This window comes from Cucurbita pepo, chromosome LG15, assembly GCF_002806865.2.
Source record: "Cucurbita pepo subsp. pepo cultivar mu-cu-16 chromosome LG15, ASM280686v2, whole genome shotgun sequence".
In the NCBI taxonomy this organism is placed as follows: Eukaryota; Viridiplantae; Streptophyta; class Magnoliopsida; order Cucurbitales; family Cucurbitaceae; genus Cucurbita; species Cucurbita pepo.
Window position 1 is genome coordinate 3106393 of NC_036652.1, and position 11283 is coordinate 3117675.

At 36.7% G+C, this 11283-nt stretch overlaps 2 protein-coding genes across 2 annotated transcripts; one reads left to right on the forward strand and one right to left on the reverse strand.

Moving 5' to 3' along the window:
* The first annotated feature begins 1477 nt into the window (after positions 1-1477).
* Positions 1478-3272, forward strand: LOC111811952 (polygalacturonase-like). The gene is made up of 4 exons (XM_023699028.1): positions 1478-1957; positions 2045-2334; positions 2593-2821; positions 2971-3272. The coding sequence occupies exons 1-4, from the start codon at positions 1517-1519 to the stop codon at positions 3190-3192; spliced, it is 1182 nt and encodes a 393-aa protein (XP_023554796.1). The 5' UTR covers positions 1478-1516; the 3' UTR covers positions 3193-3272.
* Positions 3273-7576: 4304 nt separating this feature from the next.
* Positions 7577-10513, reverse strand: LOC111776490 (2-alkenal reductase (NADP(+)-dependent)-like). Its single transcript, XM_023655946.1, has 5 exons — positions 10212-10513; positions 9268-9445; positions 9011-9177; positions 8189-8271; positions 7577-8100 (listed from the first exon to the last, which is right to left on the reverse strand). The coding sequence occupies exons 1-5, from the start codon at positions 10440-10442 to the stop codon at positions 7713-7715; spliced, it is 1047 nt and encodes a 348-aa protein (XP_023511714.1). The 5' UTR covers positions 10443-10513; the 3' UTR covers positions 7577-7712.
* Between the last annotated feature and the right edge of the window lie 770 nt (positions 10514-11283).

Here is an 11283-nt window from a genome sequence, read left to right on the forward strand (position 1 = left end):
AGAACAGGAGAGATATTGACGGCAGGTGTTATTGATGACTTCACGTATGTACACCAAGAGAGAATACAGAGAAGGAAGAAAGTACATTTTGAGACTACTGTCTAATGAGGTATATATATGGTTTCCGTTTACTAAATATAGCTTTAACAAATTTAGTAGCCTACGATATAATCTACCAAATCTTACGAAATATCTCATCATATATATCTCTGTCACATCCTTACGAAATATCTATCATATATATCTCTCCCAATATCGTTATTTAAACTTGTCTCCAAATAATTTAAACATAGTCATACTAACCTTAAATGCTTCCAAAGAGTTGAAATTAGTAGAGGGTACGAGCGTATCAAACCCAAACCAAATTAGTCATTTAAACTTGTCTCCAAATAATTTAAACGTAGTCATATTAATCTTAAATGCTTTCGAAGAGTTGAAATTAGTAGGAAAGGGTATGGAAATTAGTAAGAAAGGGTACGAGCGTGGAGTTGTCAGAGTTAAAACTAGTAGGAAAGGGTAAGAGTGTGAAGTCGTCAGAACTAACTCCGAACCGCTAAAGTGGAACGAAAGAAAACAATTGTTGTAACTTGGAAAATCATCGGACCTCCCTTTTGTTATAAAATCAACTCTTACTTCCTCAACCTAATAGATTCTAGACAACTTTCATTTTCTATTCTTTTCTTTTTTATTTTTTTATTTTTATTTTGGGTTAGTTAAATGTTTACCGTATAAATTCAATAAAAAAAACTTACCATAAATCAAAATTTAAATTTCATGTTCAAAAGATAAATCATGTTAATATAAATTGGCACACAGATTATTTTGGACTTAGCTGTCCAAAAACGTCAACATGTAAAAGTAGTAAAAAAATTCTTATATGGTAAGATGTTGAGAACTTATTTCAAAATTTAATACATAACACAAAAAAGGAAACACAACAATGAACGATAATAAAAAATGTGTGTTAGTTCGAGAAGTTCATTAATTTCGTATTCATTTTGTTTGGAATCTCTAACGTTGAATATATATTGTCTTTTTCTTTAGAAACAATTATTAGGAAAATTAGGGTTTTTGTCCTTGTGATCTCCTCTGTTCCTTTGGAACGTTTTTCTTCGTTCAATAATCGTAAAATGGAGAGATCGAACAATCGATCATTAAAATGGTAATTACTATTCTATCTACTAATTAGACGTATATTCACAAATGTTAGCACTTCACTATATAAAATGTAGATATTGTGACATAACGATAGTTACAAATAAAAATACTGAAATAGAATAAGAAAAAGTAACACTCAAGATTGGTCATCTCAAATTACGAAAGTGTCAAATAAATTAAAATTTCTGGAGGTTACCTAAATTGAGTCCTAAAATGGTAATTATGATTCTATAAATGACTTTAACATGCAAACGAAAAATTAGCCTATAAATATCATTCCACATCTCTTCCATTTTCCTATCACTTACTTCCATTTCTTGTTAGACTTATTACAAATACTTGAACAATTTAGTTTCTTATGGCTTTTTTTGAAACGTTAAAGTTTCTTATTTTCCTTCGGCTTTTGTTTTTGAACCATGTCTTGACTAATGGATTAACATTTGATATTGTTAGTCTCGGAGCCAAGCCTGATGGGAAGACCGATGCCTCGTTTGCGCTTCAAACGGCATGGACCAAGGCCTGTGACTCATCAACACCAGCAACTATTTATGTTCCCAATGGCACATTCTACGTTAAAAGTGGTAGCTTTAATGGGCCTTGTAAGAACAATGCTATTACTATTAGCATCAATGGTACTCTTGTGGCTTCTTCAGACATGACAGTTCTAGCTCATACTAAAGCTTGGATTTGGTTTAAAAACGTAAATGGGCTTTCCATTTTTGGCGGTGTTCTTGATGGACAAGGAAAGGACTTATGGAACTGTAAACACGCAAAGGAGAATTGTCCCGATGGAGTCACGGTATGCAAAATTTAAGTTGGCTAGATATTACAAAATCTAAAAATTTTCTTTAGGTGAAAGTTTCTTTCGGTTGTTTTGAATTTGCAGAATCTTCAACTCTCAAATGCACAAAACGTAATCATTAGTGGATTGTCTTCGGTTAATAGTCAAATGTACAACTTTGTGGTAAATGATTGCCAAAACGTGAAAATGCAAGGAATTAAAGTCTCTGACCCTGGCAATAGTCCGAACACAGACGGCATCCATGTAGTACAATCATCAGACGTGACCATCCTTAACTCAAACATCGCCACAGGTGATGACTGCATCTCAATCGCCTCAGGGGCCTCTAACTTGTGGATAGAAGGTATTACATGTGGACCTGGACATGGAATCAGGTAGGTAAAGATAGATGACAATAAACAACATATTTAGAAGTGATTTCGATGGTACGAAAAATTGGATTGAAAGTATAAATCCAAATAATAAAATGGATTTTTTTTAAATGAAAAGAGACACGTTTTAGAGCTATTTTAAATATGAGAAAAGTTATTAACCGTTTCACAGTTACCTATCGATCAATATAATATATTACATTAGAACGGAGAAACAAAATCTAATGAAAAACTTTGGTGTTTTGTTGAATGTGTTTGCAGCATTGGAAGCTTGGGGAAGGAGGTGGAAGAGAACGGAGTGAAAAATGTGACAGTTACATCATCTACTTTGACAGGGACTCAGAATGGAGTGAGGATTAAGACTTGGGGACGACCAAGCAAAGGGTTTGCTAGAGATATTCATTTCAAGCACATTATTATGAATAATGTGAGCAACCCTATTGTAATTGATCAAAATTACTGTCCGCATAAACAAAATTGCCCTGGTCAGGTATATTTAATTTTAAATTTAATGAACAAAACATCGTTCCATAAGTAATTGATTTATTTTATTCTTTACCTGCATTTACTCATTTTATCGTTACTTTGAGAAGGTTTTATTTCATTCCATATTTTGATTGTTCTTCTTTGCATGAATAGGGTTCCGGAGTTAAAGTCAGTGAAGTAACATACGAAGATATCAAGGGAACATCAGCCACTGAAATAGCAATGAACTTTGATTGTAGTCCAACAAATCCTTGCACTCGACTAAGCTTGAAAGATATTAATCTGACTTATGGTAATCAAATTGCTCAAGCTTCATGCAAAAACGCTCAAGGAACTGCCTCTGATGTGGTTAAACCTCCTAGTTGCTTAGTATAAGGAAATCTAAATATGGTATTGGCGTATTAGGCAGTGTATCACAGTTCCGTTCCTTAATAATATTGTGATGATTGGTGTTCTATCTTTTTCCTAAGTATACTTTATTGCCATGAATGTAGTCACCCAAGTTTTGATACATAATCTATCAATATTAAAAATAAAAATCAAAGGTCAATGCAACTAAGCATTAAAAGGCTTAAGAGAATAAAAACCTAAAAAATTCAAAGGAATTGATTTTGCCCATTAAATTGTAACACTCGAGTTCTGACGAGAATTGGTTTTTCGATTTTCTTTTAAATTCTAAATTCTTTGAATTTTATTGAGGTTTGGAGGTCGATGGATCAACCCATGGATCGTAATGGTGTTTACACACCCACTATCCGTAATAGATTCCGTAAAGGATTTAGCATGGATACAGAAAGATCCAATGTCTTAATAGAACTCGGATGGACGAATGTTTGAGATGTCCCGACGAAATAAATCACACGTGGGTCAGTTCCGATTGATATGTCCAAGCAAGCTAAGATGGTCAAGCTATCCCGAGACATGGGACAACATCATGATACATAAACCACTCAATTGGGAACAAAGATGATTTGAGATGCAATGTTGCATATGAGAGACCTTGGCCTCGAATAGAGGTAGAGTCAAGTCGGATGGCTTGTTTGGGTTGCAGAAGATTGTACATGCACATATAGACGGTGTGTGTTGCCGAACAAACTTGGATTCCACACAAATTGTGTTCAGTTGACAAAGACAACCCTCGCCTTAGGTTCGATGAAGCCACAAAAGTAGGCAAAAAATTAATATAGGACTTGGGTCTCCTCAAGACTTGTCGTGAGCGTGTCAAGATCACAACACTCTAAGGTTGAAAATGTACGACCCGTGGATGGCTAAGTCAAAAGTTTGCTGAAGTGTACTTCCAACAAGTGGATGGACGGCACTAAAAGAGTTTAGTAAGAGATGTGGTCACGACGAGGAAATGTTATGGTTAATCTGTGCAAGTCAAAGAATAATTCTATTGAGACCAAGATGGCAACGTATGGGGTGCGCTTCCCCTAGCTTAAGCGAGGATATGCCGATGCTAATTTTACTATAGTTTATCTGGTAAGTCCTAGGCCAAGTACGAGATAAGGGCGTGGTAAGTCCCTTATAGGATAGCCCACAACCATTGGGCAGTTCTATGCTGATGTTGCAAGTCATGAAGACCAAAAGAAGGTCCATAAGTGGGATAACCCATAAGAAATGCACAATTCTTGTTTTCATTTTGAGGCACATTTATTTTTAGCACGTCATTCAGAGAGAATATTGAAAACAATGCTCTAATTTAACTTAAAATCTACGAAAATAAAATGCAACTACCCTAGGTGAAAATGCAAAACTTAAAACAAAGCCTTTACATGAAATGTAAGAATAGCACCCAGCTTAGGTATTTTAAGAAATATTCAGGGAAGCGACCCTATTATTGGGGTTAAGGAATGCAAACACGTGCAACATGAATAAGACCTATAATTTAAAATCGTCTTCTCTTAGGTGGTTTTTCAATCCGAAAAAATTAGATGTGTAGTACTCCTTTACACATGTGCGAGCATGGGCCCACCAGGCAAGCTTGCACACACCTGGGTCTGCTACTTGGACTAGCTTCTATGGTGCCATTGCTGGACACCCAGAGGGAACAACGATCATCGTAACATCATGATAAACATGATGATCATTTCCATCTTGTAGTATACGCATCCGTATTCATCATAGTGTAGGTGTCCGCACTCATTATTTTCATCTTGTAATCCAGCCATGTGCTACTCTTATTTTTCAGATAAAAGCAAGGCTCCCCTGTACAACTAACAACCGTACTGTAATTCGAAATCATGGCACATGCATAGGTAGTTGTATTTATTTTCTTAAACTTAGGTCAGAATAGGATTTTTATAATTTTAATGCTTATTTATTTCATTTAGTATTTTGTTAGGTTGTTTTAAAGAGATTTTAGTTAGGTTGTTTTAAAGAGATTTTAGAACACATAATTCCATGACAGTGTTTTAAGATGAAGTTTATGTTTTATGATGAAGTTTTAATACTCATTTTCGCGTAAAAATGATTACGTTATGACGACGGTAGCAACTCTAGGTAATTAGAAATCTAGGGTCATTACAATTATGTTATGTTATTGATGTTGTATGATGCATAAACCTCCCTATGCCATGCAATGTAAAATATGTGTTATGTTTACTCATTGCCTATGAGACATTACAAAACCATGTATGTTAATTACCGAAGATATGACAAGTGTTATATATGCATATCCATAGGACGCTACATCATGAAAATAATGGAGATATAACTTGCATCATACATCTATGTCATGAATTAATACTATGAGACCTCATGTATATTGTATGTCCCATGCATCGTGATATGCAACCATTATGATGAGCATGGATGCGTACATTATGATATCTATGTTTCACTATGATATTATGTAGTCTCTTTTTCCTCCATAATTCCGGTAACATAGCATTCCTAGCTAAAGGACAGGCTCAAGGGTACGTAAACGCTTGCTTGGTAGATCTATGCGCGCATGCGTGTGTCATGTGTAGTGTTTGCCTGGATTGGAAAATAGAGTTAAAAGGTTATGAAATGTTTTTATGAAAAGATAGGTCCCAACATAATTACTTGTGATTGCATTTCCCAATCTCAACAGTGGTCACATAATGAGTATTGTTAATTAACACAAGCCACACGCTTCTTCTTTTTCAGGTAAAGGTAAGATACCTCTGTACAGATGACGTGTTATTTCATTAAATTACTAGGGTAATGGTATGAAGACATTAAATCACTAGGGTAGTTGCATTTCTATTTAATTGTATTTCTTAGGTTAGATCAGAGCAATCTCATTGCTATGAACTAGTTATTTCATTTCTACTATTTCCTAACCGGTGGAGCGGTGAAATGCATAGAGATCGAAAAGAACACCAACGACGAAAGTACTCTGCTGGGTCGACACTGACACTGAGAGACGAAAGCTAGGGGAATCCGTCTGTTTCTAGGTAAAAGTATGACACCCATGTATGGATGACGACATCAATTATGGAGGCCATGAAAATAAAGTCACCGTAGTCAATTTTGTAGCCCTTAGGTTAGAACAGTGCACTTGTATTTCCTTTAAACTTTGATAAAAGAGCTTGATTTCCCGTTTTCAATTAGGATATTTCTTTGATGCTACCTTTGAATTTGAATCCCGTCAATGAAACCTCCGAGCCACATAGAACAATAGAATAATACATCAGATCGGATGACCTAACGAAGCATCTCGGATGTAAGGTAGCACCATAGATACAAAGTTACCCTCCCTCTTAAGATATTTTAAAATGCTAAAATTATTAATAAATAAAATTAGGTTAGTTATAGTTAAACCATTAATTAAATAAGTGATATTAATGGCCTTAATCAAATCTAAACTTAATTATGAGTAGCTCAATCTACACACAATGGACCAAATAAAGTAGTTTTATTGCCAACTTTTCCATAAAAGCAATTAAAGATAGGTAGTATGCAATTTAATAAAGGACTAAAACGTATGGATATTCATGCATCGTCGGGTTTGATTGAATCGAGTTTGAACATTTTTTTAGATTCATTGTTTGGGATATAAAAATTGAATCATAAACAGAAAAAGATATATTTTTTAAAAAATTAACAATAAGTTCGGGTTTATTCTATGAAACAAGTGAAATGTTGAGGATTGTTGGGAGATGAGTCCCACATCGACTAATTAAAGGATTGATCACGGATTTAGAAGTATCGAACACTATCTCCATTGATGTGAGGCCCTTTGGAAAACCAAAAGCAAAGTCACGAGAGTTTCTGCTCAAAGTTGACAATATCTTACCATTCTGGAGGTACGTGATTTCTAACATGGTATCAGAGCTATGCCCTTAACTTAGCTATGCCAATAGAATCCTAAAATGTCGAACAAAGACGTTGTGAAGTTGTAAGTCTCAAAGGTATAGCCAAAAGTGACTCAAGTGTTAGAACAAATGGTGTACTTTATTCTAGAGCTCCAGAGAAGGAGGCAAGCACTCTTAACTTAGCCATGTTAATAGAATCCTAAAATGTCGAACAAAGACGTTGTGAAGTTGTGAGTCTCAAAGGTATAGCAAAAAATGACTCACGTGTTAAATAAAACAAATGATGTACGTTATTCTAGAGCTCCAGAGAAGGAGTCAAGCGCTCTTAACTTAGCCATGTCAATAGAATCCTAAAATGTCGAACAAAGAAGTTGTGAAGTTGTGGATCTCGAAGGTGTAGTCAACAGGGTGTAATTTGTTCGAGGGCTCCAGAGAAGGAGTCGAGCTTGAATTAAGGGTAACAAACACTACCCAGAGATCCGTAATTCCAAACCTCGAGCTTCAATTTCTCATTCATATTCCAACATTATTTTGCAATTTTCAAGAAAAGAAAGGGAAATTCAAGGAAGACAATACAAATCAAACATGAAAGACAATCTCCAAACAAGTGATTCAAATGCAAGATTGAGCCGCCACAGCAACGACTTGCTTCCCAACATTGCGGCCAGAGAAGAGGCCGACAAGAGCGGCAGGGCCAGCGTTGAGGCCATCGGCTATGTCCTCCACATAACTAAGCTTCCCCGCACGAATGAGCGGCAAAACAGCATCCAAAAACTCAGAATAGCGATGGTAGTAATCAAAACATTCAAAGCCTTGCATACGAATTCGCTGCAAAACAATATTCATCAAGTTGTGTACTCCCTCTGTGTTCTCCAGATTATATTGTGATATCATTCCACACACTGCAATTCTTCCATGGATACTCATGTTCCCAAGAACGGCATCCAGCATTTTGCCTCCCACGTTTTCAAAGTAGATATCAATGCCTTTTGGGAAGTATCTGCCCCATAAATGATACCAACTTCTTCAATTAGTTCTTTGAGTTTAAGAAATGGAGAATTAGTTTAAGGAATTATGAAAGTATGAACCTTTTGAGAGCTGCATCCAAGTTGGGTTCTTCTTTGTAGTTGAAAGCTTCGTCAAATCCAAACTTGTTCTTGAGGAGCTCAATCTTCACACAAAATTGATTGATCATTAATCATCATGGACAAATTACGAGTAGGGAAAACATGCATGCATTAAGAAGTTATTAATCGTGAAAAATATTTTTAGGAAAAATTATTAACCGGGAAACATTTCTAGCATTTCTACTAGAAAAAACGTTAGTGCTTTTGTGAGATCCCACGTCGGTTGGAGATGGAAACAAAACATTGGGTGTAGAAACTTCTACCTAGCAGATGCGTTTTAAAAACTTTGAAGGAAAACTCGAAAGAAAAAGCTCAAATAGAATAATATCGGTTAGTGGTGGGCTTGGACCGTTACAAATTGTATCAAAGCCAAATACCGAGCGGTGTGCCAGCAAGGACTCTGAGCCTCAAAAGGGGGTGAACACGAGGCAATGGACCCTGAAGGGGGTGGATTGAGGGGTCCCAGAAGAAGGGAACTAGTACCAGCGAGAATGCTGGGCCTCGAAAAAGGTGAATTTGTGATCCCACATCGGTTGGAGAGGGGAACACAATATTCTTTATAAGGGTGTGGAAACCTCTTCCTAACCGATGCATATTATAAACATTGTTTATAAGGGTATGGAAACCTCTCCTGAGCAAACGCGCATTATAAACGTTCTTTTGTTTCTTTAAATAGTCATCGTTATACAATTTATTCAAAAACGTTTTAGTAGAAAGTGTATTTTGTGAGTGTTTTTTTATTTTGTTTTGAAGTGGTTGAATGAGAAGAGTGAAGAGACACACCTTTGGTTGAGTACCAGCAGAACCAACAACATAGCAACCCAACAGCTTAGCAAACTGACCAACAAGCTGACCAACAGCACCAGAAGCAGCTGAAACAAACACAGACTCCCCTTTCTTGGGACAACAAACATCATAGAATCCAAAGTATGCTGTAACACCCGGCATACCTGAGCCACAAAACAACCAACCTTAAAATACACTAACAATACAATTATGTTCCATTTTCATGTTTTATTTCAAGCAATCAAAAATGGTACCAAGAATTCCAGTGTAATACGACAGAGGGACATCTAAATGTTGGATTTTGAACAGCTTTTGTGTCTCTTCAATCACACTATATTCTTCCCAACCTGTTACTCCCCATACCAAATCGCCTTCTTTCAAATTCGGGTCTCTTGATTCCAAAACCCTCGCCACGCCATACCCATATATCACCTGTTTCAGTGAATGAGATTTTGTTAGAAATCACGAACCTTCCCATGTTGAGAACTGTTGGGAGGGAGTCCGACCTTGACTAATTTAGGGAATGATCGTGGGTTTATAAGTAAGGAATACATCTTCATTGGTATGAGGTCTTTCGGGGAAGCCCAAAAACAAACAAAGCCACGAGAGCTTACACTCAAAGTGGATAAAGTGGACAATATCACATTAGTCATGCTTCTTACCATGGTATCAGAGCCATGTCAATAAAATCTTCAAGTATCAAACAAAGAAATTGATAGGCTCGAAGGTGTTAGTCAAAAGTGACTCATGTGTTGAACAAAAGGTGTACTTTGTTCGAGAGCTCCAGAGAAGGAATCAAGCCTCGATTAAGGGGAGGTTGTTTGAGGGCTACATAGATCTCAGGGAAAGCTCTATGGTGTAAGATGTAGTCAAAAGTGACTCGTGTGTCGACAAAGGGTGTACTTTGTTCAAGGGCTCTAGAGAAAGGAGTCGAGCCTTGATTAAAAGAAGACTGTTCAAGGGAGGCTCTATAGTGTAAGGTACAGTCAAAAGTGACTCATGTGTCGAACAAAGGGAGTACTTTGTTCGAGGGCTCCAGAGAAAGGAGTCGAGCCTCGATTAAGAAGAGAGACTATTCGAGAGCTATATAGACTTCAGGGGAGGCTCTATGGTGTACTTTGTTTTAGAGGAGTATTTTACTACGGTCCTTTCTCCCGTGCAAAATTAAGCTAAAAGAAGTGAGGGAGAGTACAATTACCGAGCCCGGAGTGAAAGAATCGATGGGGAACGGCACGTAGGCTTGGAGCATGAGGATTCTCATGTAGGGATCACAGGATAAGAAGAGATTCTTCACCAAAACGCCATTTTTGGAGGATTGAGGAAGCTTCAAGCAAATGGAAGAGGTCCTGACATGGAAATCTGATTCCTTAGGAAACCCAGTGACGAAATCTCTCAAGATCACCTGCTTGTTGCTCACTTCCTCTCCCATGGCTGCTCTCCAATTACAAACTCAACCACGCCCTCCACATTTATCAACTTTCTACCTCATGTCACTGCTTTCATCATTGCCACCAATTTCCCATCATTTCCATGTTTTCTTTTCTGTAATTATGGTAACAGTAACCGATTCAGCATCTTTTCTTTTTTTGGACGTGGTCCAGTTCATTCATATATCTATCCTCTACTCGACTCTCACATACCCACCAGTTTCTGCCTTGGTCCATTCCCGAACCATCTTATATGGGAGGTAACTTTCATCATCCAACACTTCCTCTCGAACAAAGTACGTCTCCCCTTAATCGAGGCTCGACTCCTTTTTCTTTTCGAGTCTTAGTCATTTTTTTACTCTGCTTTCGAGGAGGCTGACTCCTTATTCGACATGTGAAGATTTACCAATCTATTGGCATGGCTAGACGAACATGACCCTCCACAATGGTATGATATTGTCCACTTTGTGCATAAGCTCTCATGTACAATGGGGAGAGTATTCATTGATTATAAATTTCCCTAAAGATAATAATAAGAAACAAGTTGAGTAATTTATTTATTATTATTATTATTATTATTTTTGAAAAATCTGGAGCCACAAGGCTCACTTTATAAAAAGATGGTAATTGGTGTGGTCGGTCCACGTGTTATATCGAGTTAAGTGACTTTAATATTGCCACGTATACCATGTTGTTTAAGTCGGTGGTCCACATCAGAATTTGATGTTTTGAAATTGTCGGAAAAAAACAACTTAGCTATGTAACAAACACATTTAAATTTTGGATAACTTTGTTTGTTACTAAATTTTAGAATATTAAAATGTTATTTTAAAATATATTTTT